The sequence below is a fragment of the Lissotriton helveticus genome, chromosome 2_1 (genome assembly GCF_964261635.1).
Source record: "Lissotriton helveticus chromosome 2_1, aLisHel1.1, whole genome shotgun sequence".
Taxonomy (NCBI): domain Eukaryota; kingdom Metazoa; phylum Chordata; class Amphibia; order Caudata; family Salamandridae; genus Lissotriton; species Lissotriton helveticus.
In genome coordinates, this window is record NC_136059.1 from 800083078 (window position 1) to 800100982 (window position 17905).

Consider the following 17905-nt stretch of genomic DNA (forward strand, 5'->3'; position numbering starts at 1 on the left):
ACGGCCAAAGAAACCGTCTCTCCGGACTTGGCTGTCAAGGCAATAATGCTTGGTAAAGGTATGCAACAAGGACCACGTAGCTGCCTGACAGATATCCTGCAAAGGGACTCCCCGTCCCAGAGCAGTAGTGGCTGCTGTCCCCGAGTAGAATGGGGACGCAGCCCCATAACAGGCTCCTTTTTAGCCAAGGAGTAACAGGCTTTAATACACAGAAAGACCCACCGGGAGATGGTTCGTTTGTGCACAGCCTGACCCTTCTTGGCACCCACGTAGCCAACAAAAAATTGATCATCCATCCGGAACTGTTGTGTGCGCTTCAGATAGAACGAGAATGCACATTTTGGGTCCAGACGGCGGAGCCTCTCTCTTTTGAAGGATACAGAGGCGGAAAGAAGGGGGGCAAAGTGATGGTCTGCCCGATGTGGAAGGGCATGACAACCTTGGGCCGAAAAGAAGGACGGGTCCGTAACACCACCTTGTCCGGATGAACAGAAAGGAAAGGAGGTTTAGAAGAAAGAGCCTGGAGCTCACTCACTCTTCTGGCAGTGGTGATAGCAACCAGGAAAGCAGTCCTTAAGGTGGCAAGACGTAAAGGACAGTTGTGAAGCAGCTCAAAGGGAGCGCACATCAAATAAGTCAACACAAGATTCAAGTCCCACTGAGGCATTATAAAGGGGACCGGAGGGAACGTGTGTGTAATGCCTTTCAAGAAACGACTAACAACAGGAGCCTTGAAATGAAAGGCTGATCTGGAAACCTTAAAAAAGCGGAAATGGCCGAGAGATAGCCCTTGATAGTGCCCAGAGCAGAGCCCTGCTGGGCCAGAGAAAGGAGGAACAGAAGAACTTCTGAAAGAGGGTCAGAAAGGTGATCCACAGCCTTCGCTGTGCACCATGCCACAAATGCATTCCACCTGCAGGCGTATACCGTTTTTGTGGAGGGCTGCCAAGATAACATCACAGACTTCGGCAGGAAGGTCAAACGCTGTCAGCTGTCACCGCTCAATCTCCACGCATGGAGGTGGAGGCTGGACAGGTTCGGGTGAAGGACCGTCCCCTGCTGCTGCGACAGAATATCCTCCCGAAGAGGCAGTCGGATCGGAGAACAGATTGCCAGACTGAGTAGCTCGGGATACCATACTCTTCTTGCCCAATCCGGAGCCACAAGAATGACTTGGGCCCGGTCCCGCCTGATCTTCTTCAGCACTCTGGCCAGAAGTGGTATAGGCGGTAATGCGTACAACAGACCGCAACTCCACTCACGATGAAAAGCGTCTCTGAGGGAGTGCCGCCTTGGAAATTCCAACGCGCAAAATTTATGACATTGCGCGTTCTCTTCGGTGGTGAATAGATCTAACCAAGGCTCTCCCCACTGCCGAAAGAGACCTTGCACCACGTCCGATGTCAGACGCCATTCGTGATCCAACATGCATCTGCGGATGAATTTGTCCGCCCTGGCGCTCAGGGAGCCTGCCAGGTGTTGAACCACCAGAGACATGCCCCGATGTTCCAGCCATGTCCAGAGGCGCAGATCCTCCTGACATAGGGTCTACGACCTCACCCCGCCCTATTTGTTGCAATACCACATGTCGGTGGGGTTGTCTGTGAACACCTGCCCTACCTGTCCTCGGACAGAGGGAAGGAAGGCTTTCAGAGCAAGTCGGATCGCCCGCAGCTCCAGAAGGTTGATATGGAGCCAGGACTCCACTGAAGACCAGAGGCCCCTGAACTCCGCATCCCCCATGTGGCCACCCCATCCCAGGAGGGACGCATTCGTCACCACTGTGAGCTCCGGTTGGTGAAGGGAGAGGGATCTGGAACAATCTCCCTCTCTCCATCCGCTCTATTCCCATCTTTTCCCACTTCCGCAAAGCCCTTAAAACTTTTCTTTTTCTTCAGGCTTTTCCCGACTAACCTCTCATGGGACCCTCTGTAGAATCTGTTGTGCTCCTCAGCGCCAGGAAGCCGCTTGGCCGCAGTGCGCTTTAGAAATTTCTTTTTCATTTCATTTCATTTTCATTTCATTTCATTTCATTTCATTTCATCTGCCATTGACCCAATCGTGGTTCATGAGCCACCACTGTAAGTGTTGTGCAGTGCCCTCTGAGATCTGGATGTGGTCGGACAGGTTGCCCTGATGCTGGGCCCACTGGAACTTTAGGTCCCACTGCAGAACCCGCATAGGCCACCTGACATGATGTATCAGCAGGATGCAGGAGGTCATCAGGCCCAGGAGCCGGAGGGTCATCCTGACTGAAACCCGGGATAGAGGCTGAAAGATCGGAATCAGAACCTGAATATCCTGGATGCGCTGTTCGGGAAGATAGACCCAAAACTGCACCGAATCCAGAACCGCTCCGATGAATTGGAACTTCTGAGAAGGACTCAGGTGCAACTTCAGCACATTGATTCGAAAATTCCAGTAAATGCAGGAGGTCGGCCGTAGTCTGGAGGTGGGAGACGACCGTTTGGGGCGAGCCTGCCTTCAACAACCAGTTGTCTAGATAGGGGAAGACTAAGACCCCCGATCGGGGCAGATGAGCTGCGACCACCGCCATCACTTTTGTGAACACCCGAGGGGTGTTGCTAAGGCCAAAGGGGCGCACGGTAAAGTGCTCGTGGCCTACCATGAACTGCAGGTAACACTGGTGGGCCAGCAGGACGAGAACATGAATATATGCGTCCTGCAAGTCTATTGCTACCATCCAGTCTCCTGGATCAAGAGCAGACAAGACCTGAGCCAAAGTCAACATCTTGAACTTCTCCTTCGGGAGGAAGCGGTTGACGTTCGGGAGGTCAAGATGGGACGCACACCCCCTTTGTCTTTCTTGGGGACCAGAAAGTAGTGGGAATAACAACCACTCCCTACTTCTGGCCCAGGAACGCATTTGATGGACCCCTTGTCCAAGAGGGCCGTGACTTCCTGCTGGAAAAGTGCCAAGTGTCCCCCCCACATGCGGTGGTAATGAGGTGGCATGGCTGGAGGGGTGGACTGAAAGGGAAGGGAGTAACCCTTGCGTATGATCGGCAACACCCACTTGTCCGATGTGATAGCATGCCAGTAGGGGAGGTGATGGCGGATCCTGCCACCCACTGGCGTGTGGTGCCCCACAAAGCTCGGATTAGGAAGATTTGGAGGTAGAAGCAGTGGGGGCGGAGGTGGACTGACCCCAACGCTGATTCCCAGACTCACCCCGGCGGAAACCGCGGCCGCGGCCGTGCTGAGGCTGGTTCTGCACAGGCTTGCTGAAGGAACGTGCCTGGGCGCCCCTTCTGTGGCAACGAAAAGAACGAAAACCAAGAGTAGCTGGGCTTTTCGTGGAAAGACATAAGGACTTGGCCGTGGCCCGCGAGTCCTTAAAACGCTCCAGCGCACTGTCTGCTTTATCGCCAAACATCAAAGGGCATGTCCATGAGTGAGCTTTGGACATCCGGCGAGAACCCGGTAGATCTCAACCAGGCGTACCGAACGAAAAGCCACAGTCGTAGAAATTGCTCTACTTAGTGAGTCTGCGGTGTCCAAACCACACAGAATAGCGAACTTAGCTGCATTTTTACCCTTGGCAACAGCTTGAGACAGCACAGCTTGGGTCTCTTCAAGACACTGAGGCAACACCTGTGCAACTGTATCCCCCACCGTGTGGGAATAGCGGCCCAATAGGCATGCGGTGATCACCGACCGCAGCCCTAAGCTGGCCGAAGAGAACAACCGCTTGCCGAACAGCTCCAGCTTCTTAGAGTCTTTATCCAACGGATATGGCTATGTTCAGACTTCAATCGGGGGAGACATCCAGAACTGGATGGGTATCCCATATAATATTGCAAGAAATGTTGCTCCATTATAATGCCTCATTTACTAAATTTCGATATAAAGGCAATATAGCGGGGTTCATTTCCTGCCGACTTAGATTGTGCCACAATTGTTGTTATCCCCAAGGAACGCATGCCTCCGGACCAATGTGCTTCATACCACCCGATCCCGCTCATCAACACGGATTTTAAGATATTCACCAAAATGATGGCGAAGCACCTGACCTGTGCCCTAACAGACCTTATTTACCCAGACCACTGTAGTTTCATGCAGAGTAGAAGCACAGATCACTGCATTCGACGGGTGCAAGTGAAGATTTCATAGGCACATGGGTTTGAGGGGAGTCTAGTCCTCCTCCTAGTGGATTCTACAAGGCCTTTGACACAGTCTTGTGAGAGTTCCACGAGGCGGTCCTGATGCGAGCTGGCCAGTGTCCACCATTTCGGAGAATGGTTCATCTCCTCTATCACAACCCCATGGCTCAGGTTCGAGTGAACGACATACTATCCGCCCCTTTTCCAATCCAGCAGGGGTCTGTCAAGGGTGCCCACTCTCCCCACAGTTATTTGACTTGGCCATTGAGCCGCAGGCACGCCTCATACCCTGCGATGCTAGGAGCCTGGAGATTTTCCTTCTCTACGGAAAAGCCTTGGGCTTACGTATCAACCCAGCCAAGTCTGTCTTGGGTGGAGGTACAGGGAGACGTGGTTCCTCCGCGCCGTAACACGAGTAAGTACTTGGGGATTCACGTTTCCCACCTCCCGGATTTAGCCTGGATGCTTAACTTCCAGGGCCTGGCCCCTTCCCTCGAACAGGAATTACGCTGCTGGAAGGTGCTGCTGCTCAATCCGATGGGGCGCAGTGCAGTCTTTAAAATTATGTGTCTACCCCACTACCTTTATGTATGAATGAGTTTCTCATACCCTATTACCAGCAATGGTTTCGTCCCTGACCTCCACAGAGTGGCTTTTAACATGGCACAGAAGTTGACCTTTGATGGTGGCTGGGGATTTCTGATGTCTATGCCTACTATTTAGCCACACACCTAATGCTCATTAACAAGTGGTTTACGGGTGGATGCGATGACCCGGCATACTGCCTAGAACTCGACATAGTGGGGTTCGAAGGCCTGCTAGGACATCTTTATGGGACCCCCATGCAACGTCTGCGCGCCTGCGTATGATGCAGGCTAAATCCCTTCTATGGCCTCTCTGTCTCCAACACGTATACAGCGGATGTTTCCTGATGCTCAGCCTCTCGGTGTGCGCTGTAGATTCCACATCGCATGGAGATGCTCTGGGTTGAGACCCTTCTGAGACAGGGTGCCGCGTGAGCATGCGGGGGTCCCGAGACGTCCGATCGAATTAGCCTCCAAGATTGCATCGCTGGGTCTGGTGGAGAAGCTGGGAGGCCAATGTTCTCTTAATAGGTGCGGCCTGCTTAGTGGCGAAGTGAGATTTAGCTCATTTGTGGAAGTAGCCTGCACCTCCCTCGTTATCCACCTGGTGCACTGGAGTTGATTGGTGTGCACAGCAGGAGAAGCCCATATATGAAGCTTGTGGATGCCCTCAAAAACATGAGAAGGTGTGGAGGAAATGATGGGCTTATCGCGGACTATCTTAGTGAGAGGATTGACTCCTGTTTGGGCCGATATCTATGTATCTACAGATTCAAATAGCCATATTATCTCTCTATTTCTTCCTTTTTAATATTTGTAACATGAAGATGATGTTTGCTGTTTCTATAAACGAAATAAAGTTGGTTATTAAAAAAAACTCACGCATCAGCTACATGTTAAAAGGGAAGGCCTTATGTGGAGTTGCAAAGTGGGCTCTTGCGGTAAACAGAAACCTGCAGAGATTTTAGTGATTGCTTACCCAATTAAGGAAGGACAGGCTGCATTTTCATAATTTTACAAGACACTACTGCCTATTCAGTGGATGGTCTTGCTACCATTTTCAGTGCTTATAACTAGCCAGCAAGGTACCTTGAAAGAGAAGGAAGCATTCCTTACCTTCCTTGTTCTTTGGGGGAATCCTCAATGAGGTCATAAGTAGGCTTGGGCTCCGTTTGCAGAGTTTTCTGCACAACGTGCTCCTCAGAGCTCGCGGAGTGCAGAATACTCCACTCCATGTAGTGCCGTAGAGGTTTTTCCCCGCTCGTGCTCATCACCGGTAAGGTGGTGAGCGCCAGCTGCCGTTTGGGTGGAAATTCTACTCGAGCGGCAGGAAGATCAGCGACAACAGCAGTTCGCGCTGCACTCCGCCACTTGCGAAACTCCGTGGAGTTTGTCACTTCGCGGAGTATAAGCAACCCTCCCTCCTTCATGATGAAAAAGCTAAGAGCTTGTTCATCACAAGGCAGGATTCTCATTCTCTGTTTAAAAAAAAAAGTAAACTGATACAGCTGCTACTGTGAGGGCAGGAAAGGATTTTTGTGGTTTATGCTTGGTAAAAATAGAAGTCAGTGTTCAGCCTCTGACCGCTGCACCATATCTAGATACAATGCACATTTCTTTTTAAAAAGGTTTATAAATGAGGTTTTCTAGTGACTTTTTCTGCATATAATTTTTAAGAAAAATACAGCTTGGCCAATCCTGCAGACAGATTACCAAAATATGCTTTTGTTTTCAAAATTGTCTATTCAAAAGAAAAGTATTTTATCGAATATTAAATAGTTTTCCAGAATTCAGCTCATAGGCAGGACTAATCAGTACTCAACTACAACGTTTCCTTTTAAAAAAACACTCGGGTCCCATTTCAATTGTTCTTTCTAACGGCTAGTTCCAAAATGTATAAAGCATTGTGATTTGAACAACAAACTTAAACTGGCTTTGTGTTGGGAAAATAGATACACAAAAATCGTTTTTGTCTATCAAAAACTCCCTGAATTTTCTTGCATCATCATTTGTTTTCTCAATGTCATTTTTTACCTCTTGATTTGCATTCAATACATTTTGCACTCGCAATCCTTTGTGCAATATGCTAGAGTACTCTGATATTAGGAAAAGGTCCTATTGGTACATAACCATCATAAGAAAATGAATACATTGAATATTCTTTTTCTAAGCACCTTTACCTAATAATATAATTAAAAGGAAAAGTTTAACCATTTTTTAAAAAGAAAGGTACTTACTATAGATGACTGGACAACCTGAAAAATATCTGAGGAACAGATTTACATCCAAAGCAGCACTGGACAAAATCAGCTTTAGAGTAGAATGCTTTTGTAGTATGTCTCTCAACTTTGTTAATAAGAAGTCACTAAAGCGATCCCTCTCGTGCACTTCATCCTATAACAGAATAAGATGAAAATATAAAGAAGACTTTTTGATCAGAGTCTCAACGTCAACTAATGCATTATCAAACTGTTATGGGATCAATGACTTTTGCTTGTACATACTCACACTGTTAGAAGTCTGTGTTTGATAAAGGTCCTGCTTTAAAAGGAAGAGTACAAAGGAAAAACACTAAACTCCAAACTACTTCACCCCTATTATTTTACCTCCCAGGGACTATTTTATTTAAATATGGTGATGAACTATAGTCTTCCACCTTTGTGCCCTCAACGTCCTCTGTAGTGATATTGTTTAAGCTGACCCTGGAGAAACTGCTTTCCCAACTGTATTAGCAGTGTGGGGCGAAGATTCAAGGAGGAATCAGTCAAAAGAACCACAGGAGCTCTAGAGAAGAACATAATATACATGCAAAGTATGTTTCAGCCCCCATGATCTTCTCAAAGAAAGGACAGGAGAAAGGGTTTTAATGGGTTAAGGAAGAGTGGAATCTCTCATCAATGCTCTTTAATCTGCATGTTTCTTCTTTCTCACTCGAAAACTCCTTATCAACATACACCACATGCATGACATCAAAAGCTTTCTTGTTGGACCAATACTTTTTAGAGCAGCAGGAAAAGCATGTGATGCAATCATGTTTATCTCAGATGTTCACAAAACCCTATCTGCGGCACTGGATATAAGATGTCTTGTAGAAATTGAAAGAGATGAGCTCCTCAAAAACAAGGAGACACAGTTCATCAGGAAGGAAAAACTGACAACTCTCCTAGGTGTTTCAGAGCACTAAATCAAATAAATTCATATAGAATTTGGACAACGGAAGATTACATACAAAACTCATACATCTATTATGATTTATGGTTCTTTCTTCTTCAGGGCACAGCTAATAGATTCCAATTCATGGGTCCTAAAGAGGGTGGTTTGTTTCAGCGTTTAGTATCTAAGCTGAAAGGCAGTCAGATGTATTACCTTCTGAATAGGAACGGGTTGTATATGCAGCATAGTCTATGCAATGGACCTTCTCAGACAGGTTTGCTTGTTGTTCAACAATTTTGCCTTGGGATTTCCCTACCAATGTATCTGTGACTAGCTGTCACAAGGTCCGAATGTAGGTTTTTTCTACTCAAGCAAGATCATTTCCAGGGTTTTACTGCTGCTCACCACTGCATGTATACAAATTCTTGGGCCACTACCTTGAATGTTTCCCATTCTACTGTTAATGGGGAAGCCATAGCATCATAGGATGAGAAGTAGTCTCGGACCTGGCATGCAAGGGTATTTTGTAAGCTAGTATCTTACAGCATAGAGAGAGATGAAGGTGTCCGATGGGGATAGGTGGGAGGGCTCTGTCCCAATCCAGGTATGGTGTCAGTGGGTTACAATAGGATATCCACTCGCCTAAATAGTCAGAAGAAGAGACTTCTGGACAGACAGTAGTAGAGCAGACTGTCCTGTCTAATCATAAATACCAGTCATTTTACCGGGCTCAGAAGGAAGTGGATGGGTGGGGTTGTGGGGCAGCACACATCTGTTTTCTTTCTAGTGTTGGAGCTTTTGTGAGAGTATTATAGCATTATAAACAGTTTGGGTATGTCAGATAGGTGGATGAGACCTGTCTAAGGAAAAGTCAAGAACACTATTGAAGTCCCTTCCTAACATCCATGAGGTATGTGTCCAAGTTGAGAGGTAGCCATATAACTGGTACAGGAAGACCTGTTGCTCTGTGTGCTGGGCATAAATACTGCCAAGGACTATTGGGCCGCCATGTAGTTTACCCATGGGCAAACTAAATCTGCACTAAGGGGTGCTTTAACCGTTTTCACTATAAAGGAAACACCTGCTTTTGAGCAAAATTAGGGTTTCCTTAACATATGTGGAAAATTTGTGGTGAAGATGTGACCTTTTCAGCACTTTGAAACCTTTATTCTCTCTTAACGTTGGGTGTGATTCTTGTAACACAGCAATCTGGACGCCTCTGAGCCTAAGAGCGAGAGGACCTAATAGTGCTTAACTGGTTACCTGGACTGTTCATTCCTGTGATGTTCCATATCATTACAGTGAATTCATATGACTGGGCCATGGAGATCGGTAAACAGCTCTCATTGTAATTGGTCCCTCCGTATCTACCTGTACTGTCAAAGTGCATTCTGTGGCGCAGTACTAAGTGCACTTTCCCAGCCCAAGTTAATCAGGGGTAGTTAAGGGGAAGATGAATAATAATCAATGGAACTCAACTAGCAAGCAGCCAAAGGCTGTTTCCCCAGCAACTACTACTGAACATTTTTTGGGATGTGCAAATGGTTAGGTCCAGAGCACAGAGAAAGAATGTGTACCTAGCTCTCTAACTGAAAAACAAAAAGTTTAAAAAAGAAAACAAGCAATTGTAATGGATGGCACATAAAGTATGAGAGTTCGACGATCTGGCGGGTGTCAATGTCAGATAATTTGTAAGGTTTTGGAACTCACTGTTAATTGAGAAAGTCATAGCTCTCCTTTAGGGAGCACCACTTAGGAGGCAAATGGGTGTGGGATACAAGATGTTCACAAATCCATAGAAATAGATAGCTGCCACAGTTTGTCTAGAGCCCACCATAGAGCATCAAAATCTCACAAGTCCTACAGGAGATCACCTGGTTTTCAGCCCAGTTCAAAGCATCCTCAGTTTTGGGAAAGAAGTAGGTTTTCTATCCTGCCACGATCTTGACAGTCACTGGGAACATTATAGGCCCAGTCTCAAAGCTTTTTTTTCAGACCTATGAAAGACGCCCACTGGTGCTGAACTGCCAGAGTATAGTCGAGGAAAATCAGTAGTCAATGATTATCTTTCTCAAGGTTACCCGACAGCTGTGCTGCTCTCAGGATTGCATTGCAATCCAGGAAATAGAGTACCCTAGAGACAACCGGTTGCATGGGAGGGCAGCTGGGGGCCTCGTTGGAATGAGAAGAAGGTTGATAGGCTATGTGAGGCGGCAAACTCTTTGAGCCACATTTCTAGGAAGCCTACCATATCACTTCCTTCAGCGCCTTTAGGTATTTCACCCACTGTAATGTTGTTGCGCCTGAACAACAACCAGCGTTTCTGTCCTGTCCTCAAAGATGCACACTCGCTCTGTCAAGTCTTGCATTTGCTGCTAAAGTTCCAAAGTTTGGGGTGGCAGCTCAAGTGGTGTTTTCTCTGATTGGGACTCTCTGTTGGTTTCCTGTCGTCATCATGTAGTAAACCAACGTAAATGGCGTCAACCTTAGCCTATAGGGAGGTTCTGAAAGCTTCTATAGGTGTCAATATTTTATATAGTTTGTCTCACTCGCGTGCAGAGGACCCCGTCCCCTCAATGTCTAACCTCCCCTGCAGCAGTGGGGTTACTGTTTTAGACTGGTTCGTTCTATGTGTTGCTCTGGTCCATCACCCGTTTGCGCCAGACCATAATGATGGTAGTAACTAGTGTAGAACAGCCAGTACAAACAGGAGTGGCCTGCTTACCAGCCACGGCTCAGCAGAAGCCATAAAGACCAATTGATCATTGGCTCAAATGGTGAGCACATGAATATGAGGAATAAACTGAAGTCCCACTGTGGCATAACAAATATTTTGGGAGGAAATATGTGGATCACAACTTTCAGAAAGTGCATCACAACTAGTTTGCTCTTGCAAACATAAAAAGCAGAAATGGCTGACACATAAACGTTAACTATGCCCACTGTAAGACCTTGCTGGACCAATAATAAAACAAAGATCAGTCAGTTGGCCTGCATAGATGATGGTTCCCACACCAGGTACAAAAGGGGGTGGTGATGGACAGAGCATCAGAACCAATCAAACACTCACACCCAGTCAAAAGATCTGGGTTTGATCCATCACCGTTCTTTAGCCCACTCTGCCACCCCAGTTCAGACATGGCTATATGCAAATCAGTCTGACCCTGTGCCTCATGGGAACAGTCCAGCCTGAACTGCCAAGCCATGCCTTCTCTGGACCGGAAACAAGCTTCCGAGGACCGGTTTCTGGCATTCCAGCCGTCTTCAGCCCGGCTTGCTTGAATCCAGTGGCAAAGTGAGCAAGGGACTCACGTCTGAGCATACCCTGCCACACTTATGGCGGCCAAAAGCGGTACAAAAGGGGGTGGTGATGGACAGAGCATTAGAAAAAAGCAAACACTCACACCCAGTCAAAAGATCTGGGTTTGATCCATCACCGTTCTTTAGCCCAATCTGCCACCCCAGTTCAGACATGGCTATATGCAAATCAGTCTGACCCTGTGCCTCATGGGAACAGTCCAGCCCGAACTGCCAAGCCATGCCTTCTCTGGACCGGAAACAAGCTTCCGAGGACCGGTTTCTGGCATTCCAGCCGTCTTCAGCCCGGCTTGCTTGAATCCAGTGGCAAAGTGAGCAAGGGACTCACGTCTGAGCATACCCTGCCACACTTATGGCGGCCAAAAGCGGTACAAAAGGGGGTGGTGATGGACACGGCATCAGAACCAATCAAACACTCACACCCAGTCAAAAGATCTGGGTTTGATCCATCACCGTTCTTTAGCCCACTCTGCCACCCCAGTTCAGACATGGCTATATGCAAATCAGTCTGACCCTGTGCCTCATGGGAACAGTCCAGCCCGAACTGCCAAGCCATGCCTTCTCTGGACCGGAAACAAGCTTCCGAGGACCGGTTTCTGGCATTCCAGCCGTCTTCAGCCCGGCTTGCTTGAATCCAGTTGCAAAGTGAGCAAGGGACTCACGTCTGAGCATACCCTGCCACACTTATGGCGGCCAAAAGCGGTACAAAAGGGGGTGGTGATGGACAGAGCATCAGAATCAATAAAACACTCACACCCAGTCAAAAGATCTGGGTTTGATCCATCACCGTTCTTTAGCCCACTCTGCCACCCCAGTTCAGACATTGGACCGGTAACAAGCTTCCGAAGACCGGTTTCTGGCATTCCAGCCGTCTTCAGCCCGGCTTGCTTGAATCCAGTGGCAAAGTGAGCAAGGGACTCACGTCTGAGCATACCCTGCCACACTTATGGCGGCCAAAAGCGGTACATTCTGTCCATCAACTGTGTTTTTTGCAATTTTCACCCCGAGTGGGCTGGGTATGCTCAGACGTGAGTCCCAGGCTCTCCACACCACTGGAGTCAAGCTATCCAGCCTGAATGAAGGCTGATAGCCAGAAAACGGTACTTGGATGCTTGATGCTTGATTCCGGTCTGGGAAAGACATGGCTTGGTAGTTCGGACTGGACTGTTCCCATGAGGCACAGGGTCAGAGCTGATTTGCATATAGCCAGTGTCTAACCCAGGGTGGTGTGGAGTGCAAAAAACCGATGGATTTAGGCCCAGATCCTTGTACTGGGGTGAATGTATGACATTGTTCTACATTCTGTCCATCAACTGTGTTTTTTGCAATTTTCACCCCGAGTGGGCTGGGTATGCTCAGACGTGAGTCCCAGGCTCTCCACACCACTGGAGTCAAGCAATCCAGGCTGAATGAAGGCTGATAGCCAGAAACCGGTCCTTGGATGCTTGATTCCGGTCTGGGAAAGACATGGCTTGGTAGTTCGGACTGGACTGTTCCCATGAGGCACAGGGTCAGAGCTGATTTGCATATAGCCAGTGTCTAACCCAGGGTGGTGTGGAGTGCAACAAAACGATGGATTTAGGGCCAGATCCTTGTACTGGGGTGAATGTATGACATTGTTCTACATTCTGTCCATCAACTGTATTTTTTGCAATTTTCACCCCGAGTGGGCTGGGTATGCTCAGACGTGAGTCCCAGGCTCTCCACACCACTGGAGTCAAGCAATCCAGGCTGAATGAAGGCTGATAGCCAGAAACCGGTCCTTGGATGCTTGATTCCGGTCTGGGAAAGACATGGCTTGGTAGTTCGGACTGGACTGTTCCCATGAGGCACAGGGTCAGAGCTGATTTGCATATAGCCAGTGTCTAACCCAGGGTGGTGTGGAGTGCAAAAAAACGATGGATTTAGGCCCAGATCCTTGTACTGGGGTGAATGTATGACATTGTTCTACATTCTGTCCATCAACTGTGTTTTTTGCAATTTTCACACCGAGTGGGCTGGGTATGCTCAGACGTGAGTCCCAGGCTCTCCACACCACTGGAGTCAAGCTATCCAGGCTGAATGAAGGCTGATAGCCAGAAACCGGTCCTTGGATGCTTGATTCCGGTCTGGGAAAGACATGGCTTGGTAGTTCGGACTAGACTGTTACCATGAGGCACAGGGTCAGAGCTGATTTGCATATAGCCAGTGTCTAACCCAGGGTGGTGTGGAGTGCAAAAAAACGATGGATTTAGGCCCAGATCCTTGTACTGGGGTGAATGTATGACATTGTTCTACATTCTGTCCATCAACTGTGTTTTTTGCAATTTTCACCCCGAGTAGGCTGGGTATGCTCAGACGTGAGTCCCAGGCTCTCCACACCACTGGAGTCAAGGTATCCAGGCTGAATGAAGGCTGATAGCCAGAAACCGGTCCTTGGATGCTTGATTCCGGTCTGGGAAAGACATGGCTTGGTAGTTCGGACTGGACTGTTCCCATGAGGCACAGGCTCAGAGCTGATTTGCATATAGCCAGTGTCTAACCCAGGGTGGTGTGGAGTGCAAAAAAACGATGGATTTAGGCCCAGATCCTTGTACTGGGGTGAATGTATGACATTGTTCTACATTCTGTCCATCGACTGTGTTTTTTGCAATTTTCACCCAGAGTGGGCTGGGTATGCTCAGACGTGAGTCCCAGGCTCTCCACACCACTGGAGTCAAGCTATTCAGGCTGAATGAAGGCTGATAGCCAGAAACCGGTCCTTGGATGCTTGATTCCGGTCTGGGAAAGACATGGCTGGGGAGTTCGGACTGGACTGTTCCCATGAGGCACAGGGTCAGAGCTGATTTGCATATAGCCAGTGTCTAACCCAGGGTGGTGTGGAGTGCAAAAAAACGATGGATTTAGGCCCAGATCCTTGTACTGGGGTGAATGTATGACATTGTTCTACATTCTGTCCATCAACTGTGTTTTTTGCGGTTCCCACACCAGGAGACAGACTCCTCTGATTAACCAGCTTAAATGGATTTAGCTGAAGGATGTCATGCTGTAAGAATGACATCCACTACCGCAAGCAGCAGATCAAAGACACTCAGCTATCGCCGCTTAATCTTCATGCATATATGCGTAGGTTGCAGATATTTGGCTACATGACCCTCACCTGTTGCTGAGACAAGAGGCTGACCCACAGACGTAGACAGATCAGAGGGTAAATGCTCAGACTCAAAGGATCTGGGTGCCACACACTCCTGGCCTAGTCTGGTGTTGTCAAGATAAACTTGGCCACAGTACGCCCTCATTTTCTTGAGAACTCAAAGCAGGAAATGCAACAGTGGAAAATCAAACAGGAAACCTATGTTACATTGCAGACAGAATGCACCTTCTAATGACTTCCTCAAAGGGCAGTCCAGTTGAAAATGTTTTGGCATTGTATGGTCTTGTCGGTGGTAAACAGATCTAGTCAGATCCCACTATTTGAAGATGTTTTGGCATTCATGGTCCACCAGCGGAAGCCTGCTCAGCTCGTCTGCTCTGGCATTCAGGGACCCTGCTAGGTGATTGGCAATCAGAAAGATATGCTGCAGATTCAGCCATCTCCAAAGGGGCAAGGCCTCCTGGCATAGGATCCAGGACCCCATTTCACCCGGTTTGTTGTAGTACCACACGACAAGCCATCTTTTCATTGAGAACCAGCTTCAACCTCCCCCTGATGGTCAGCAAAAAGGCATTCAGTGTAAGCAGGATAATACGAAACTTCAACAAATTGAGCTGGAGCCAGTGTTCCACTAGAGGCCACAGGTTTCAGATCTCCACTTTTCCCAATGGACCCCCTACACCCCAGCAGTAATGCGTTCATAACAAGCGTGTAGTCGGGGCGGCGAGGGGTGAGAGTGGCCTTCTGCCGGTCAGGCTGGTGTATATCTGCCACGACGAAAATCCAGAGCCGTGACCTGAGATATCTGCATAGCATCAGAGGGTTAGCTGGATTGTTGGGTACACTGAAACTAGAAGTTTCACTACAGGGTTTTCATATGCCATCTGGTGTACAGGACAACGTGATGCACAAGGTCAAGAGCCCAAATAGTCAGAGAACCAATCTCACTGAGAACCAGGACTGTGCCCAAAACATCAGGATCATATCCTAACTGTCCCAGATTTACCTCGGCTGTAAAACAACCTTGGACGTCACTGTATCCAGGATTGTCCTTAAAAAGGGAAGCCTCTGCCTGGGGCATTGCTTCACTGATGGAAAAAAAAAACCAAAGAGGTCAAACAGTTGCCTTGTATAGAGGTGGCCCGCAATTATCGTTTGCAAAATTGCCTTGAGCATCCAGTCCTCGAGATAGCAGAATATGTGTATTCCTGACGTCTGAAGATGAGCTGAAACCACTGCCATCCCTTTCATGAATGCCCAAGGGACCGAGTAAAGGAAGCATGGCAAAATGGAAGTGGTACATCGCCATCATAAACTGCTAGTAGCATCTAAGAAACTGTAGGGAAAGTATATAAACATATGTGTCCTGCAAGTTCAATGACACTAATCCAGTCCCCAGTACCTAAGGCAAAGAGGACCTGCACCAGAGCATTTTGAACTTGTCCTTCCTCAGACACATAAATGAGAGTAGCATCACCAACCCATCTCGGAGTCCATTACTTGTTTGATGGCACTCGTGCCCAGCAGACTGACTTCCTGCATTAGGAGTGAGGTGTGATCAGCTGCAATTTGACCTGGGGGGATGAGAGGATGAGGAAGCGAAGAAATGAAAGGTAGGGTGTGGACCTTTTCAACAATCAGCAAAACCCACCTGACTGACGTAATGGATGTCCATCAGTGGAGGAAAAGCCAAATCAGCACCCTAATAGCAGCCTGTGGGTCTGTGAGGGCAAATGAAAGAGTCTTGGGTGCCACTGCAGCAGGGGAGGAGGATATAGATGACACCGTCTGCCACCACACACTACGCACACGCCTCTACGACGCAGAAATCCGAGACAAGGCCCTGGACTGGACCACCTCCTTCCTCACCGACAGAACCCAGAGAGTCCTCCTCCCCCTGTTCCATTCCGGAACCACCAAAACCATCTGCGGCATCCCCCAGGGATCCTCCCTCAGCCCGACGCTGCTCAACGTCTACATGGCCCCCCTCGCTCGCATCGCCAGACTACACGACCTCTACATAATTTCCTATGCCGACGACACCCAGCTGATCCTCTCCCTCACTGTGAGAAGTTGGCCTGATAGGTGATGTTTCCAATTCTGGAACCACCTATTATCAGACCAAACAATCCCTTATGGTGTCAGGTTGTAAGTCAACCTTGTTAGACAAGCTATCCTAGGGGTAGCATGGACTAAGCAGCCTAAAGGCTTAACTTAAGAGGTCGTGTTAAGCGAGCTGTTTTACCACATACAATCCTGTAATATCAAATGAAAGGACACCACACAAGTATATATTATAAAAATATATGTGTTTATTACTAAAAACAATCCCCAGTATTCTTTATGAATAAAGGGGCACAAGCGTTAAATCAAAAGCACAGTTTAAACATACAAAGTTGCACAATTATGGATGAGGGCGGGTGGCCACTCAAACCATATACTAAACTAGTGGTATAAGAGATACCAATCGAGCAGTGGTTAGGCCTAGGGCCTAGGGAATCGCTGGGAGCAGTCGGGACAAGCAGTGCTGAAGTCGGGAGAGGCCCACGGGATTCGGGAGCAGTGCGGAAAGCGCACGCATGCACCAATGTTAACCAATGGTGCGTAAAAGTTGTAAAGTTAAAGTTTAAGGACACTTCCGCTGAACCTAGAGGAACAAAACTTAAGACACAGACCCTAGAGATGTGTACCAGTGTGGGAACACCGGCGGAGCAAAGTTACCTCACCCACAGGAAGTGGGTGCACAGGGTCGAAGTTGAGTCGGGTTTCGTCACGCAGGCTCTTGGTGCTTGAAGCTGAAAGGGCTGCAGGCGGGGTGAAAGAGAAGTGTCCGGTGGAGTCCAAGGGTGGACTCGAGTCGAAAAGTACCTGAAAGCAGAGGGGACAGAGTCTGGGTCACTCAGCAGTGACCAGGGTGGAACCAGGACGGAACCAGGCAATGTCGGGCGCAATCAGGTCGTTGTCGAGGAGCTTCTCTCCGCTGTCACGTGGGCTCTGGGGCATCTACGACGTCCAGGAGCAGGTCACGATCTGTCCCACGCAGGCTCTCGCCGTCGGCGCTGTCGGCTTCAAGATTGGAGCAAACAACACTTGGCAAAAGCAATCCACGCGGAACCGGGAGATTGCTTCTCACTCGAACCAGGAGGGTCAGAGTGGGGGCTCCTTTTCAGGGGAGCTGGTGCAGATCTGGAGAAACCAGATTCGCAGGTCGATTTCAAGTTTTCGTCGGCACAGGGGCCACTAGCCGGCTGGCAAGTGACCGGGCCAACGCGTTGAGCCAAAAGTAGCAGAAGGGCCCCACGCAGCACTCGATGAGTGTAGAGGGGTGAGCTTCGGTGCAAGAGTGGCTCAGGGTTGGGGCTTCTCAAACCCCGGTGTACAGCTTCGAGGGTCACTCGTGGGCTGCACGGTCAGCGTCTCGTGGTCAATTCAAGATGGCGTGCCCCACGCTTCCGGTCGCCTCCACGGGTCTCAGCTCTGCAGGGACTGTGGATCGGGCTGTTGGAAAGCAGGCAAGCTTGATCTCGTCGATCTCTGTCGCTCGAGTTCCGGCGGGAACTGCAACAAAGTAGATGTCGATAGCTGGATGGTGC

General features: G+C 48.6%; 1 protein-coding gene across 5 annotated transcripts in view; it reads right to left on the reverse strand.

Moving 5' to 3' along the window:
* The window catches only part of YTHDC2 (YTH N6-methyladenosine RNA binding protein C2), a 1035502-nt gene that overhangs the window by 690482 nt on the left and 327115 nt on the right, over positions 1-17905 (reverse strand). For all 5 annotated transcript variants that reach the window (XM_078675531.1, XM_078675532.1, XM_078675530.1 and 2 more), the window contains one exon: positions 6946-7102. In XM_078675531.1, the coding sequence (XP_078531657.1) occupies positions 6946-7102 (157 nt within the window). The remainder of the gene's footprint in view (positions 1-6945; positions 7103-17905) is intronic.